The sequence below is a fragment of the Rhipicephalus microplus genome, chromosome X (assembly GCF_043290135.1).
Source record: "Rhipicephalus microplus isolate Deutch F79 chromosome X, USDA_Rmic, whole genome shotgun sequence".
NCBI classification, from domain to species: Eukaryota; Metazoa; Arthropoda; class Arachnida; order Ixodida; family Ixodidae; genus Rhipicephalus; species Rhipicephalus microplus.
The window spans coordinates 404,623,818-404,641,070 of record NC_134710.1 but is presented as its reverse complement, the minus strand read 5'-3'; the positions used below and the strand labels follow the sequence as shown (position 1 = coordinate 404,641,070).

The window sequence follows — 17,253 nt, the reverse complement described above, 5'->3', positions numbered from 1 at the left end:
AAACCAAGTGCTCTTTTAACTCCTAGAACAGTCATGCAAACGCTGGCCTGGGACATTGTCCACAGCAAGTCATATGCTGCAGTAAGAAGAGGGTCATTGACTAAAACAATCTGTCAGAGAACCTAAACCGCAAAAACTTGGAGGACCCTTGAGCTTTGCTTTCAAGAGTAGAACACAGTAGTGTAATCGCACCCCATTTGCATTGCCTTTTCATTCACTAGGCAGGCTTCGCTTCTTGGTGGCTACCTCAACTGTGCAGTAAAGAGACACCTGCACATGTAAAACTGGCCATCTTAAACTAACATAGAATGCCTATTGCAAGTAAAGTAGCAAACTGCTTACTATAACTTCATTCCTAATTACGAGAATCGGCTAAACACCTCCCTATGTGTTCTGTTCGTAAGGCAATGCACAGACCCATGCAGCTGCATGCTTTGTTAACAATATTAATTGTTCAGGGTTCGTATCCCTAATTAATCATGTGATTATGACAGATACATAGTAGAAGGCTCAAACAATTTCAATCACCTGGGATTCTTCATTGTTTATGAAAATATCAGCACATGAGCCTCTAATGCATGCTTTGTTGTTATGTTGTTGTTGCTGATGATAATGATTTATTATGCCTCAATGCTTTATAATTGGTGGGCTTCTATATCAATCACTTATTGTGCAATTACAATGATGTGACGTCTGATGTGATTCACCCCTCCTTCCACTCATATTGCAGGTGTTAATGCGACTCCTTGAACTATATAACACCTGTATAGGTTTTTTTCTCTAGAACAGTTTTAAGCAGTGGTGTGGCAGAACACCTGCTTGTCGCGCAGATGAAATAGGTTCCATTTAGCCTTGGAACCATAATTTTTATTATTTCCAGTTATTTTTGGAAACTTTTTCACTCACAACCGACAACACAGACACTGAAATTTTTGTGAAACAAGCTTCTTAAAAGTTTCTTTAACACCGCCGTAGTAAAATGTGAGAAAGATGATTACTGTTAATGGTAAAGCAATCATGTTACATCTATTTTGTGCAAATATAGCCCACATACATAAATGTAATTGTTATCATAGTGCAGTTATTTCACACCTACCTATTACTGCGGAAAGGAATGGTGCTTCTATTAAATATGTATGCTTCCCTCCTCCTTCATAAAGTGTAATTTGTTCTGTAACACGTCTCCCTCAATAGATATTCTGGGTCAGTCTCTTACGTACTATCGAACATGAATCACAACAATTAGTGTATGAAGTTACACGGTTGATACAAGAACAAAAACTAACATACTTATGGTATAAGCCGTGTATTTGACGATTGATTGATGATTGATATGTGGGTTTAACGTCTCGAAACCACCATATGATTATGAGAGACACTGTAGTGGAGGGCTCTGGAAATTTTGACCACCTGGACTTCTTTAACATGCACTCAAATCTGAGCACACGGGCCTACAACATTTCTGGCTCCATCGGAAATGCAGCCGCAACAGCCAAGATTCGATCCCGCGACCTGCGGGTCAGCAGCCGAATAAGCCACGCATTTGAATAATCAGGTACAGACCTCTTATAACATAACCACGTGTAGTATAGGACCGGCTATAATGTCGTTCTTTTCGACTCTTCTTCACCCTCGCATAAAACTTCACGTACATCGTGCAGCTCTTCGAGATGAAAGACTGGTGTGATGAAAGGACACATGATGTTTCAAGGGTGATGCGCAAGCATAAAGGAACTAAAGCGGCAAGTGGAAATAGAAACTGAAGAGCAGAGGGCAGGTGGAGCAGGGTGCAGAAGAAGAAGCAACGAGCTTCGAGACGTGTGGAAGAAAGGCTCGCGAAGGGAGGAAAAAGAAGTTACAAAGGCTTCTGGAGAACCTTTGGAGACGACGAGCGTCGGCCAGCATTTTTGAGATAGGCATGGGACCAGGCTGTGTCTGTCCAAAGTTTAGCCTGGTGACCTACTTCAAGGTTCAAGGACATGACCTGCGGCGCAGCTCCTGCTTGGGAGCAGTGGCCGGAAGCGGGTTCGTGGATGGGGCGTGCCTGATGCTATTTTCATGGGCCGTTGGCTGACCATGGTTCTCAGGAGTTGCGACCCACCGTGCTGAGTCGACTCCTGAGTGTTACTCAATTGTGCCGGACACAGTAGCACATCCATGTCTTGATAACCGTGCCGGCTGCACCCTACGTACCAGTTCTGCCCTTCCGCACAACGACGGGCACATGACGGTAGGACAGTGTTCCGAACCGTGAGGTGTTTTTTTATTGCGAATGCATTTCTTAGTCGGGCAAGTCGGGCATTCGGCAGCTTTCACGCGCCACCGGTCTGAGAACTGGCTAACCTCCCAGTCCTTCCTCATTTATTCCTCCTCCTCCTTTCACGCGCCGGCACGTGTTACAGACAGACGGACGGACAGACGTACGGACAGACTGACAGGCAAAGAGACAGACAGACTAATGAACAGACAGACTGATGCTTCGCCCCACACATTATCATTCACTCCATGAATATACTGTGATGTCTTTGTGCATTTCTTAGTCACGCTATGTCAGGCGTCCGGCGGCATCCACACGCCAGCAGGTGTTCTCTTTCTGCCCTCAGTCCCTCTCCCATAGCAACAGCTGTGGGCACGCACATTTATCCTGCTGGCCCCTAGCAACAGGAGCAGGTAGTGCAGGCAGAGTAGCGGAGAGTGAGTGGAAAAAAGGAGCGTGCTCTGGCGTGTGAGGGCGCTTGCATCTTGGAAGCTCGGTGGAGCTACCGCGTGTGTGGACGCAGTGTAGGAGAGGGTAATTGTAGTGCTCCACCTCTCCTCTCGCTGTTTGCTCTCTCTCCTCCCTGCACCCCACTCTCCCATCCGCTCGCCCGTACGTATATATAAATGAAGTGAAGCGCGCTCCTCACTCTCGACCGTTCACTGGCTGATGACTGCATAAAAATTGGTCTCGGTAGAAATCCCCCTCTCACCATTAATTTACGCCATTAAATTTACTACGTCGTGTACTTTCTCCCAACTTTCTTCGGGGAGATGGGGGCAATTTTTTTTATTTCAACCTTAATATTCTTGAACTCTACGTGCTCGACAGGGTCGTGCAATAGCGAAGTCGCACTCTGAACAGATAGGACTTCCGCTGCGCATGCTTGCCAATTAGTCCCGTGAATGTAGATATTTTTCGCTTATCGCAGTTCTATCTTTTCTTCACTAGCATGCTTCACAAAATTCTCTTCTTTATCTCCAACGTGTTCTTGCAAATCCTTTCTCGTTCATTAGAGGCAAACCACGTGACGAATGTCCGCAACCATCACAACTGGTTAAAACAAGGCTGCTGAGAACCTCCAGCCAACAAAAGAGGTAGTGAGTGCCCTCCACAGCTAAGGCACGCCAACCTCCATGGAAAGGACAATGAGGGTGAACCGCAGTAGGAGGAAATTGGGAGAACGGAGGAGGAGCAGATGGATAAAAATTCAAAAGCCCTTCCCGGGGAAACGGGGGCAAGCATAGCTTTCCGTCGGCCAGCCCTGCCTTTCTTTCACATCTTACAACACTTCCTCCAAACGTAAGAGTTCGGGTTTATTATAGGTAACGGCTGTCCTTGGAGCGCTGTCCTTCGAGCTGAATCAACATAGAGTCTTTCATGTTCTTTCTAGCGTTCATCCACCAGTAAAATAGCTCAAGGAAAGAACCGTTACGCGATCATCGAAACATGGATTAGGAATTCAATTTTCCCAAAGTCAAAACTTTTCGTAAATACACAACTCGCGTTATTAACCTTGCGCATTGTTCAGCAGATTGTTTTTAGTCTGCCAACATATCATGTTTCAATGAAGCACCCGTAGCATGTGAACTACTTCCCAATTTCTTTCGCATCATCAATGGAATACATTTGTGTGCTTCAGTTTAGTTGACACTGCGCAAGCATGGCCACATGGCCAAGTGGCCAAGGCACTTGCGTTCATTTTGGGAGTTCTCAGAGTCAAACCCTAATCCCAGAAAGAAAACTTTTGTTTTATTTATTATTTATGTGATGCACGTCAGCTATAGATGAGAAGAGTTTTTTGGAACAGCAGCTTTACGGGTCAATCTATAGAAGCTCTGCCTGAAAAATAAGTATGTGGCAGCAGCTGTTGCGGATGCACAAAGTGAGAAAAAGGTGCAGTTGCCAAAGCTATGGAGAAGCTTTTGCACTGGCTTGGCTGCCTGGCAGCTTGCTTACGACCACCAGTCAGTTGTGCGTATTATGCATGGAATGTGCAGCCACATCTGCATTGAGTGCATGTTACACTTGTTTTTCTAAATACAACTGTTTCACGTGCCCTGTCCTTGCTTGCTTGCATGAGTGTCATCTCTTTGACATGTGACCTCTATGTTTAAAAAGCTTCTCGCAACAATACAGCAATGCACAAACTTAGCCTAATGAGTGTCAAGCATTTGGTAAATAGCAACTGCTAATGTTGCGGTTTGGTACAAAGTCAACTAAACTCTTCACAGTAGATGCAATGCTCAAATGACTGTTCGTGGTTTTGTTTTGAACATCGCATGTACAACTAATAGCTTGAATATACCACACATCGTGTGTAATTCTGGTCACTGTTCTATATTGTTTTTGTGCAGTGTGGCTCCATGTTGAAAGCTCTGAGAAGTTAGTCAACAACCTTCAGCGATTGTGTTTGTTTTTCTTAGCTTCAGGCTTTTTTTTTCTGCATTCATTGTGTCGACAACAAAGGTTCTCGAACTTCAGATTTAATCTGTCAATATTTGAAAACCAAAACAAAGGCAAATATTTTGGTCTTGCGCATAAATTCCCATACATGAGCGGCTGCTTGATTAATGTGTTTTAGAATCGTGTAGCCTCTGCGAAACGTTGTTTAGGTTATATAGTAAAATCTCCTTAATTCGACCACCGTTAATTCCGCCACAGCGTCTGGTCCTGTGCAAAATGTACATTGTTCTATGACTGAAAACTTTCATTAATTTGAACAAATTCGACCATGCTTCGGTTAATTCGAACGGGCGACCACGATGGAGTCACGATGGGGTAGCAGCAGCGAATTCTGCCGGTCAAATCGACGACGCACCTAAACAACTTCGGGATTGAATTGCGACCTCCGAGATTCGAAACTTGGTCTATGAGTAGTATATCTCGGAGGCACCCAAAAAAACAAAAAACACATGGTGGTTTAAACTATCAAAATGAAAGGCAGTACATCACTACTGTCATCAGCAACAGACAACCTATAGATTTGCCTTTTTTTTTTCTTGCGCGTCGAACACGTTTGCGTGACGGTTGAGTAACAGTGCTCACCTCTACTGTGCTTTAAATTATTTATCTGTACGTGATCAAAGCCATCTGCAGTCTTACTATTTGCTGTTTTTAAAAAAGTTGGTCAGTTTTTATTTTGTTTTTATCACCGTGCATTTTTTTGTGTGTGTGTGTTTGTGTTGTCTACTTATACGCGCGCGCATGACTTCCGCGCGAGCAACGCCGGTATGGCTTCCCTTCCTCCTGCAGTATGGTGGCTAGACGGAGAGGTGTCAGCATCGGCGCACCGGAGAGCGAGCGAGAATTCATGCGGATGCGGAGGTGCTGCAGTCGCTTTCAAGATGCCCCTCTTCCCGCCCGCTCGTGCGTATCAGTCGTTTTTTTTGTTGCACATATTTCACGCTACTCTGCGGATTATAACGAAGTCTACCTGTCGCAATTCTGGTGGTGCGCTGCAAAGCGTGTATTGGCACTGAAAACTAGTGTCTTCAATTCACTTCTTAGTATATAAGCTATGAAGCTTAGAAAAGAGAATCAAACGACCTGCCGTGAGCTTGACACCAAAACAAAGTCCGTGCAGTTTTCACTTTGATGCCGTGGTATTCTCTGTGACGTCTCAATGCAGGTAAAGATATCGGCAAGCGTTATTTTTATGACTTACGCAATTGAGGTCCAATTTTACAAGCAAGACATTTATTTTCATGATAGCGAAAACAACATGAAAAATAAACACAACATGCATTAAGGTTGGAGAAAACTACAAGTTAACGAAACTCAGCTAAAGCAAGTGAATATGGTAAGTAAAAATAACAGCAAATATACGATGATAAGATCTGCACACATACACATCAGACATTGAGATTTGATTGGCAAGCATAGATACAGTCACAAACCAGTTCACAAAAAACTTGATTTCTGCATATGTGAAACACAGCGAGACAGTGACATCACAATTTTTAATGGAAGATTTGCAACAATGTGAATAAGACAATAGTAAAATCACAAAAAACAACACAGTGTGAGTAATGCACAATAACATAAAATAAAACCTTGTTCACTGAGTTGACATTATGACAGTTAAGTCAAGTCATGTCTCAACTTCAAGAACTTTATTCCTTCTCTTTTTTTTTACGACTGGATGCATTTTCTCCAGCAACGAGAAAATGCATTCTGGTCAGTGTAAAGAATCTAATTATCCGATTTGTCACTTCCAGTTCGTGGTGTTTACAGCCGACCACATTTCACCTCTTCACAGACAGGGAAAAGTTAACGTCTGTGTTGCTGTCACTTTTCAACTTGTTGACGCTGAAGCAATAGGTGAATGCATCTTCCATAGCTTTGACCAAGTCTGTTAAGGACACGGACGGGTACAGAAGGCCACCTCTGTCTATATAACGTGTGAGGCATGATTCTGCGGGAAGCAAGCTGGAATTCTCAAAGTGAAGGAAAAACCTGCTACATTTGTTGCACTTCGTCATTTTTACCATCTTCCTGACCACATAGACACTGACGTAATAAGTGACCCGGGAGTCACTGTGTCCAATGAGATCAGTGTGGTCAGGGAGGGCTTCACAAGCAACAATCATTTCATGAACCTCATTGAGGCACCCCGCATCTAACAGGTCAACCAGCTTATTCTGCAGTTTTATTGAATTATTGTGGATGCCCGAACATTGAAGGCTACTCAGAACTCCAGAAGGTACGTTTCCACTAGAGGGTGATTGTGCCAAACTGTAAAAACTCAGGCAATTCACATATATCAAAAACTGTGTTGGCGTAGGGTGATCATTCGAGCCAAACATTTGCTTTAAAATGCCAGAAAGATTTTAAGCGCATCTTGGCAGAGGCGAGACGTCATCAAGCATTTATAGCTCAAGGTTTTTGTGACAGGGTGCAGGATAGAAAGGGTGCTGGTTAGAGTGATGCGGAGTCCTTCGGCAGTTGATTCACTCAAAAACCCACCCTTTTTCCAAGTTGCTAAGAACCCGTTGATAACATGCTTGTAGCTACGGACAATGAATTTTTTGTCGAAATGAGCTTCGCACACAACGCAGTTCTTTTCCAGTGGTTTGTCAGCGCGAGGAATCGCACTCTCCCAGGCCTTGCGCCATGCATCGTCGGCGGGAGCAGAGAAGAGAGACGTTTTCTTCCCTTGTTTACAGGCTGAAGCATATCCCACATTGCACTCAGGTGCAAAGCAGTGTGCCTGCTGTTTACTCATCACTGTGGCATGGTCACATTGGCACGTATTGATCCCGAACAAGTCCGAATAGGCAGAAAGCAGACGTTGCGACTTGCGAGTACACGAGCAAGCAACTAAAAGTGCCTCGCCAGCGGCTGGCGAGCGCTCTCAACCGATCACGGTGGCGACTTGCACGCTGCCCTACGGCAAAATGAAATACCAGCATGCCTCCTTTCAAGGTGCGGCTGGGACTTTGCTGACACCTCTCTTTCTAGCCACCATATTTGCGGCCCCAACCGCCCCAACTTCCCCAGCGAACAGAGCAAATTTAGAGGTGTGCGCTGAGGGGTCGGCGCGCCGCCGCCGCCAACAGTTTTTGCTACGCTGACGCCAACTGATTGGTGCACCGCCGCCGACATGTTCTCTCGACGCGCCATTTAAACAAGACTTTTTTTTCAGCTAACCTACGTTTCTCCAGCACCTTCTATCACCAGTGCGACCTTTCTTAATTCTGTACACTTCACAAATGCATCGAAATCGGTTCACTTGCAGTTTCAAGTTAAATAGGTGGACTATAAAAAACTTGTCGAGTGCTCTTTATAACGTGAAAAAGTTGTGTTGGATTAGAATTAAATGTGAATTTTCAGTTACTTTTGAGTTCACTGTATTTAATCGAATCCCGGTTAGTGACTGCGCCAACGGTGGTGTTTGGCGAGGACTGTCGGCATATCCTAGCTGACGAGAATATGTAATATGTGAGGTGGCAAGTGAACAATGATGAAAAGTGTGGAAAGTCGGTACTGTAATATTCATTCGAGCATGCGAGTCGTTGATTGATTTGTGGGGTTTAACGTCCCAAAACCACCATATGATTATGAGAGACGCCGTAGTGGAGGGCTCCGGAAATTTTGACCACCTGGGGTTCTTTAACGTGCGCCCAAATCTGAGCACACGGGCCTACAGAGCATGCGAGTCGTGAATATTCATAAATGAGCATGCGAGTCGAAGAACAAAGGCACTTCAAATGCAAAGGGAGGGGGCCAGGACTTGGGGCGGGCAGGGTAGAAGCACGATGTGTATGGAAGATATTGTTATAACTGAGGAAGAGCAAGCTGTTTAGGGCACATTTAGAAAAAAAAAATCTGTTAAGAAACTGGACCACATGCATGCCCTTTTGGACGCCACCACTACTGTCCCGTTATGTGTGCTATTCTATCATATTACACATATTTCAACAACGAAATACAAGGATGCTAAGAAGCTTGGTGTGGGATGTATGACGACATGGCTGTTTCATGTCTGGTGCACATGACCTCCGTGAACACTGTCGTTGCCTTTACTTTGAGAACCGCGCTAAAGAACAAAGGAAGGTAAAATGACAATTATTAGACGAAATGCTCTATCAAACAGACCATCAAACAGATCCCCATTGTGTCGACAGGTTGAGCAAGATCAACATATTGGACGAGATTGTGCTCACCATAAATTAAGTTTGTGTGAACTGTGAAGTAACGCACAAAAGATGCATGCAGACAAAACACTGAAGCGTGGGCTATTGTTTTCAACATGCTTTGTCCTGCACTCCGTGCGATACCCTACGCTGCGCTATCAAACCAAGTAATCTGCCTTTACTTCCCCAGTTTTTATCTCAGACTTTATTCATCAAATTATAGGTGCAGATGTGTCACAACCGTGTTTGAAAAAAGACACCACATATGTAGCTTGCTCGATGAGTTGGTTTATAATATTTTTGGAAAAACAAACTAAGGAGCTCAACCTGAGAGGACATCGAGTGAAATGTTTATGGCGGAGAGTCCACAAACCCATGCACAGTAAGCGCATTGATGAAAAATAGGCTGAGGCGTTCCATAGCTGCACACCTAACACTACAAAGGCAAGAAGCATGTCAAAATGGTACAAACAGCACCCTGCCATGATCCAGGTCATGTGCACTCGCTATCTAGCAATGCTAATTCTTTATCTAGCTGTAAGGACAACTGAAGGATCACTTATACATGCGTTGCACTTTGCCCTTTTTTGTTTTTTAAGGCTTCGAAATATTCACGTTCAATCTATTTCTTCCTTTGCTGATGACACTGATATATTAGGGACGCAGGGACTAGCGAAGAGGTCGGTTTTGTGCCTGAAGGATGTTCACAGTGCCTATAGGTGTCACTAGGCCTTGATCCATCTTATCTCTGTAGACACAGCTGCATGACAAAGGAATTTCTTTCAAATCATTGAATGTCATTGGTAAAAGAAAAAAGATTGAACGCGAAACTCTAGAATTCTTTGAAATAAAAACAGAGCAAAGTGTCATATGTGAGTGATCCCGCAGATTTCCTCACAGATAAAGAACTCCCGGTATAGATAGCGGGTACACTTGGCGTTTATATTTTGGGGTTCCATGGAAATCGGCTGCTTATACCACCGTGAAACATTGGTTGGAAAAAAGTTGTACGGTTAATTGTGCAACTGTGGCTTAGATAGCCATTTTTAAGCATGTGCTTCTGGTTAATTTGTGAAGAGGCTTTCTTTAATAAACATTTAGTTGTAAGTTCAGCACTTGTCTTCCTTGGTTCTTATGCTGCATTCGTGTTCTTCGTTGGTTTTTTTCTTTTGTAGATCGGTAAATATCATCCCTATTATCGTCATGTGGTCATAGCAACTACTTTTCCTTATTCTCACATATTTTACCAATGTGAACGCACACAAAACGTCTTCATTAACGCGCGATGTGAACGAGAGATGCGTTCCGACTAGGTCAGCAAACTCACTGATGAGTCGATCAAAGGAATCAAAAGACTTAGATTGAGCCGTGAGTCAGAGTGTGAGAGTCTCAGTCCGAGTGAGCCTGGCTGAGTTTGACCACAGTGAGTCCGAGCGAGTTTTATTCAGTAAAATTTTGGTTAGTCGGGATGCTTCCGAGTTCCATGCAAAAAAAAAAAGCTTTTTTATTGAGGGAATCTTTATTTTGCTGGCCTATAGTTACAAATATTTGTAGTCTCATTTTATGGCTTACCTTGTAATCGTGTATGTGTCGGCTTGTAAAGCCACAGAATTGATTTTCCAAATTGTAAATCTGTCTAACTCCCCACACCCTTCAGACTTGTTTCAATGAAGGTCTTTGATAAAAACCACAAGCTCATATTTCTGAATAAAAATGATAACCTTAACTTAAAGGCACGGAATAAGATGGCACTATAAAACGGACCACTGAGATTAGATATCAACATTAAAATGCTAACAGGACTAAGAAGCTCATTTATTCTGCCTACTTCTAAGGTGCACAGCTATTTGTGAGTGTTTGCAGTGTATATGCCCACGTAGCTAATGCCGTTCACAGCGGTGTGATTTCACAATCCAAAGTTTGAATTTCCGACAAGACGTTCAGAGTTTCTCCTAAAAAAACCTGTAATTTTTGGTGATGTAACAGCAATTTTCTGCATCACACTAGCTTCAACTTTAGTGCTAATAGGTAATGCGTTTATAGAGTACGCCGTTCGCAGACTGTGACAAATTAGAATGAGCAATTTATGCCCATGCATGCTACAAAACTCATATAATCTTTTTCCAGAGGGGACAAGAACGCATATCGGATTGCGATAATAACGAGAGAAAAAATGAATAATTGTCCATAACTCAATTATTGTGTAGTGCAATTCACAAATGTTCGAAATAAATGACCATGGCATTAAGAGGACATGGAAGTAGGTTGTGCAGCATGTTCTGGCACATGTGCAGCTCCCGGGAATTTTATTACACAACATTGTGATTTACATTGAGTCTGATCTAAAGTTATGTACTAAATCAACGAAGAATGAGCACTGTATTCCACCTTCATAAATCATGCGGCCTACAAGGCGACAGAACAGCCTGATTCGCGAGCTTCGAGCACCTCTTCGCTCTCTCATGCATTGAACTGCTTGCCCTCAGATGCCACTTCGGTTTTTGCATGAATAAATGTGGCTATTGTGAAATTGCGGACCGCAAAACAAGATATTCACAAGAACGAGAGAGACGAGATTGGTGCTTGTGAAAGCCCTGTCAATGCATTGTTTCACGTTGAAAAAGTTTCCATTAGCAATTCACCATCTCGACAAATTTCAAGTTTTGTTAAAAAGATGGTGACAACACATGCTATATTATCTTTTATATCATTTCCTGCCTTGTGATAAGTTGAAAGCTTTCGGAGAGGATTCCAAGGAGGAAGGGGACAGCAACACACCACTCCTGCTGTGCGTGACGCTGCAAAAACGAATTCCTTCAAACCGTAATGCTGTCAAAGGTTTTTGTGACCCCCCGAGAAATTGAGGAGCTTCTAAACATTTTGCCAGCACGCTGGCAATTCAGGAATCCGTACCGACACAACATAGCAGCGCCCCATTTTTCGTATTTTTCATTTTTTTTTCTTATTCAAATTCTTTTCCATTCATAGGTTTGACACGCGGCAGCACTTTCGGTGGTCCCTCACGCGTTATTGTGTTTGCCCAGTCCATTCTGCGAAAAGCTTGACGACGCAGGCATTTCTCGGGCTCAAGTTACTCATGCCTGAGCTTTGGCATTTTTTTGTACGTCCCAAGGAATGCAGGCAGACTACACAAAACACTGCAACGAGCTCTACGCTTCATTTAGGGCATGCAACACGGATATCTGTATTCTTTCTAAGGTGAACATTCGGCAGAAGTCTGCTTGGTTGGGAACTTAGAATAACAGAAAAATAAATAGCTACAGAAAACTCCACCCAATATTTATATTAGGATACCCGATATTTTGAAGCCTGATCGGCTTTTTTTTTTCAGGGGTGAGAAGGCCCGAGATGTTTGCTGCGACTCGTTGCAAGCCCTGGAAGTAGAGAAAGGGCGGTGTCCCCAGTGGTGCGATTGTTGTCTCCAACTGTCTGCTGACTGTGCCAGGATTCAAAGAACAGCCGCTGGCGAAGGTTTCTTTCCGTTTAGAAGATCACCGCGCCATCGCGACTGGCATGATGGCGAACCCGCTTGCAGTGTCCTGTCTCTTCAGTGTTCACTGTTCATTTGACGGAAGTAATTCTTGTGCTACCGCATTTTTTCATGGAAGTTTTTGGTTTAGCAGGCGCAGGCAATCCTGCACATGACGCCCTGCGCTCTTCTCGCAGGTGCAAGGTCTTTGAACCAGCGGACGAAACTGCCGATGGTACGGAAAGCTTTGTAGGCAACGTCGACTACTGTCTTCTTAACTTTGCTGACGCCCACTATGTAGGGGATCGACAGGTGGCGTTGTTGCGGCGTGGTTGATGTCACATTTTCCCAGTCTTTTATGTTACTGAGGGTTGTAAATACTCGTTGGTGCTCAGGTCATGGATTATTTTCTCTTTTTCGTCGCTGTGGTGACGAGTGGTAATTCGATGATGGGTTATTTTGATTGGAGTTTTAACAATTGTTCAGATTTCTTTATTCTTGCCCGAGAATGGTGATTTCCAACATTTTTGTATGTGTATGGTTGCTTTTCAGGGGAAGCTTGCAGTAACTGATCTGGGAGGCTGGTGGTATTAGCTAAAACTCGCCTCACCCACAGCTGGCATGCACAAAACAAAGCTTAAGGGGAAGGGTCATGAGAAGGCATAGAGATAGTACAGCAAGATGGAAAGAAGATCTCTTGCGCAATGAAGCATTGCTAATGCCTTTACGGCAACCATTAATGTACGACCATCCCCACTTCCTGTCGTACATTACGCCCCCCCCCCCCCCCCTATCCCCAACACGCTGTGATAGGGGATAAGACTGGTGCGCATCATAAATAGCCCATATTTTTTGGGCTCTATGAGCAAAGGAACACGTACGCAAAAAATGGCACCTTTTTTGTTTGCAATTCACGACCGGAAACCTCGTTTGCTCGAGCGCGCATTGTAAATTGTTGAAGTCTTTGTTCCACAGCGCGCCAAGTGAGACGAGGCCCAGAGGGGTTTTCGCATGGAGGAAAGAAATCCTGGGTTTTCGTGCAAACCTAACTGGCTAGGTGGATGCACAAAGCCGCGTGCACATGAATCACCATGTCGACAACTCTTTTCAATAAAGGTTTTGTGGGCGCTACTGTGATCTCTTTTCCGGCGTTGTAAATATGCATGACCCCTTCGAAAAGCACCACTGAAGCTCGAACACCAGCCTTTGTATTCCCGTACAAGTCTGCCCCTCTTTCCGTTGAAACGGTTCGCCAGGAGAGAGCTGCAGCTAACACAAAACTTGCGACGCGGAGTGTGGTTGGTTTTACCCGAATGATGAAGGCACATTTAGTATGCCGTTAGGCAACACACGATTCACAATTAATTTTAAATACGTTCTGAGCGACAATGTTTGTTTACATTTTGTAGATGATGTATGTATCTACACAAATATATTTGACAGGTTATCTCGTTTTCAAAACTTTGTTTCAGTACTCCTTTTAAGAGAAAGAAAGGGGGAAGGAGAATGGGCTGGTAAAGAGATAAAGTGCGGTCTCCCAAACAAACGAGACTCATGCACTGCTCCACCAATCAACCCACACCCGCACCTCCTTGCGTCTTTCAAGAATGTAGTCTTTAAAAAAGGAAACAAAAAAAAGCGCATGTCCTATATTCATTTAACTCCTTTTGTATTTGTTGTAGCACTTACATCACAAGTCGCTATAAAGTATGCCCCCATTGGAGACGAATTAGCACCTTTCTCGTGTTTCATGTGTTTCTCGTGTTTCATGAATCACTATATGCCATTGTAACCTACATAAATTGCCCACCTGTCTGTTACTCAAAGAAAAAAGCAGTACAATACGCACGAAAATTGCGAGCTCCACTTGCCCCTACTAACCCCTTGAAAAGAGGCTCCTCCATTATTCACATATTTTATAGTAGCCTCATGACCGGAAGGCATTACAGAGGCAAGTGGTACATTTCATAATAAATATAAGATGAACAATTACTTGTAAGTAAAAACAATAGAAATTGTAAGTCAATAAGAAACATTACCTAGGAGATATAACAGCATCACTGTGAGAGTAAAAAAAAAATGAAATTTCTTGTAATACAGTGTTAGATATGTGAACAAACGGGGTATGTTGAAAGAACACATAATGCTGAAAAACAAAACATCTACGGAACATTTGCCCGTCCTCTTACATCTGCATGCTGTTTTCTCGGGCATCACTGTTAAAAGTACAGAATTTCAGCTAAATAAGCAGATAAGACACAGTAAAGTAGGTTTTTTTTTCTTTGAAGTTCTAGTTTACCTTTCGACGATGCCGGCACCGCCGCCGCCGCTGACAAAAAGTGGCTGTGCGCCGCCACCGATCATTTTACCCGGCATACACCGAGGACGCCATCACCACCGACTCTGAACGACCGCAACGCCACAACCGTTCAAAACCGCCCCGGCGCACACCTCTAAGCAAAGTACGAAGCAAGGAATTTGGCTGGGAAGTTGAAAATATTGAAGGTGTTGCAAGCGGGAGCATCTCGAAAAGAAGTGATGGAAAAGTTCAATGTGAAGAAAAGCACGCTGAGAACTTACCGTATTTACTCGCGTAATCCTCGCACTCGCATAAGCTTTGCACCCCTCCCATCGCCCAGCAAAAATAAGATTTCTTGTTTTCCTCCAGTTATTATCGCATCCAAGCCAAGCCAAAGTGGCAAGTGCGCGTTGCGGCGTGTTTTGTATGTTGTGTCTGTAATCTTGTCCTGTTACGGGGTGATACTAAAGCTACACGGCTGTTTTCAAGTTGAAAGCGATAGATCATGCACTAAACAACAGCAACAGGGCCTCCAATAGGCCCTTCGGAGTCTACGAGTTTTGTGTTCGCTACTGGTGACAGCAGCGGAAAGCCACCAAGATGCGTTGGGCCTGCCGCGTGCCTGAAACTAGGATTCATGGTATACTTTATTTCTTCAGAAGGAAACTGTGGATGTTTCTGTTAAATAGCCATCAGCCCAACCAAAGCTTTGTGTATGGTATTCTAATCATCGAATATTTGCTTTCACTTTTTGTGTCTCAAATTAATCTTGCCTTGTGTTGAACCTGTGCTTTTATTGTTGAGGTAAGTTTTAATTAGTACTTCTAAAAGCTTGCTGTTAGTTGCTGGTATGAGAATTACTGATTTGCGGCCACTTCGTTTTCTTTTTCGCTCTGTATGTTTTCGTGGAAAGTTTTCCCCGCGTAATTCTCACACCACCCCCCCCCAGTTTTGCATCAGTTTTCCGTCAAAAAATAATGCGAGGATTATGCGAGTAAATACGGTACGTGAAGATTGAAGAGCAGATTATGCAAGTGCATGACAGGGACATGTTTGGCGACCAAAAGAAGAGGCTTTGAATGGCAGCGCATCCCAAGCTAGAAGAAGCGCTGTTGCACTAGATTGCTGTTTCGTGCGATACCCATTTGCCCTTGAGCGGCCCCCTTATAGAGATGAGACTCTGGAGTTTTGCGGACACGCAGCGCCACCTGTCGAGGCAGTTTTGAGTAGTGCAAAGCTCGACTCTCTAGCGCAGTTCGCTGTGCAACCAGGTGCCACTACAGCGTATGAAACAACAATTGAGCTAATATTAGGTGTATTTGCGCATTGAACACTTAAAAAAAGGGCTACGAATTTCTCTCCGCTGGTAGGATGCGTCACCAAACCGCCATAAATTGCTTGCCGGTTCACTCGTCAGAACGACGGCGAAAACAAGAGCAGACGCAACAGCTTCGCAATCTAATAAAAAAGTCTCCAGTATGCAATACTGTTGCATTGTGAATTGTCACGGAGGTAAAGGACTTAAGTTTTGCCGATTACTGCAGCTTTCGCGAAGCAGAATGGCGACATCGCTGGCCATGGCCCGTCGGGAAGATGTTGGTTCATCAAATCACTTGCGTTCCCCACAGCCAGTCGCATGAGAAAGTGTGATAATGTGATATGATAATGTGCCCAATCGTCACCACGGAGAACCGTGGTAACTTTGATTATGAAGCTTAACAGAGCCTCTGACCATGGTGCGCCCTGCAACAGGAGCCAGGTGACGCGCGCGATAAACATCGCCCACGCCACGATCATCGATAATCTGAAGTTGTCGCCACCACACAGCATTACACACGTAGGGCTGTGAAGGCTCTATGTTCAGGCTTTATCTAGGAAATGCGAACACGTACGTGACACAGGTAAATTACGAAATTATCGCAACCACAACCAGGTTTTTCTTGCCGTTGGTTTCTGCGATTGCCGGAGCTATCTCGGAGGCCTCTGATTTGCTTTTTGTTGTTCACTGTAAGTGAACCCTTATGTATCTCCATTTGCAGTATACGTCGAAACTCGCAATAACGAAATCTCCGGGGAAACCAAAAAATTTCGTCACGAAAATTTTATTGCCGCGAGTATGAGCCATAAAAACAGTGATACGGCCAGCAGAACAAAAATTTATTGCCAGAAGTCGGTCAACTTACTTTGCTGACCCTTGCCATGCAACAACTTCAAAGCTCTCCCTTCACACTGGAAAAAGTGGTGCATTGCTACGTCGTCGTCATGTGCACCGAAGAAGGAGCGAAGGGTGTCCAGCGCATCCAAAACAACCCGCAGGTTGGGTTTCTCCCCATGCGTCTCTTCTTGGTCCTCGGTGTCATCAGCTTCTTGCACACTTTCGATAATGGCCTCGTCGATCACTTCCTCAAACACGACTACGTCGTCATCGGCCCGAACTAACGCATCAACGGTGAGTTCATTTGGGATGTCGATATCGATGGCTCGAAGTTCCTCCAGACGTTGGTCAGGGATAGAGGCACTGCACTGCCACCACTCTCGCCGTCAAGTACGCCTTCGTCCAAATCTTCGT

General features: G+C 44.2%; 2 protein-coding genes across 6 annotated transcripts in view; one reads left to right on the top strand and one right to left on the bottom strand.

Moving 5' to 3' along the window:
- The window catches only part of LOC119160953 (uncharacterized), a 270,658-nt gene that overhangs the window by 184,814 nt on the left and 68,591 nt on the right, over nucleotides 1-17,253 (bottom strand). The window lies entirely within an intron of this gene.
- Nucleotides 5,196-17,253, top strand: part of LOC142776470 (uncharacterized) — a 103,335-nt gene continuing 91,277 nt past the window's right edge. For 3 of the 5 annotated variants that reach the window (XR_012887560.1, XR_012887559.1, XM_075880197.1), the window contains exon 1: nucleotides 5,197-5,626. Coding sequence is in view for 2 of the 5 variants with exons in the window: in XM_075880197.1 (XP_075736312.1) it covers nucleotides 5,491-5,626 (136 nt within the window). In the remaining 3 variants the exon portion in view is untranslated. Of the gene's footprint in view, nucleotides 5,627-17,253 lie in introns of all 5 variants that reach the window. The other 2 variants (XR_012887561.1, XM_075880198.1) reach the window with 1 other exon arrangement.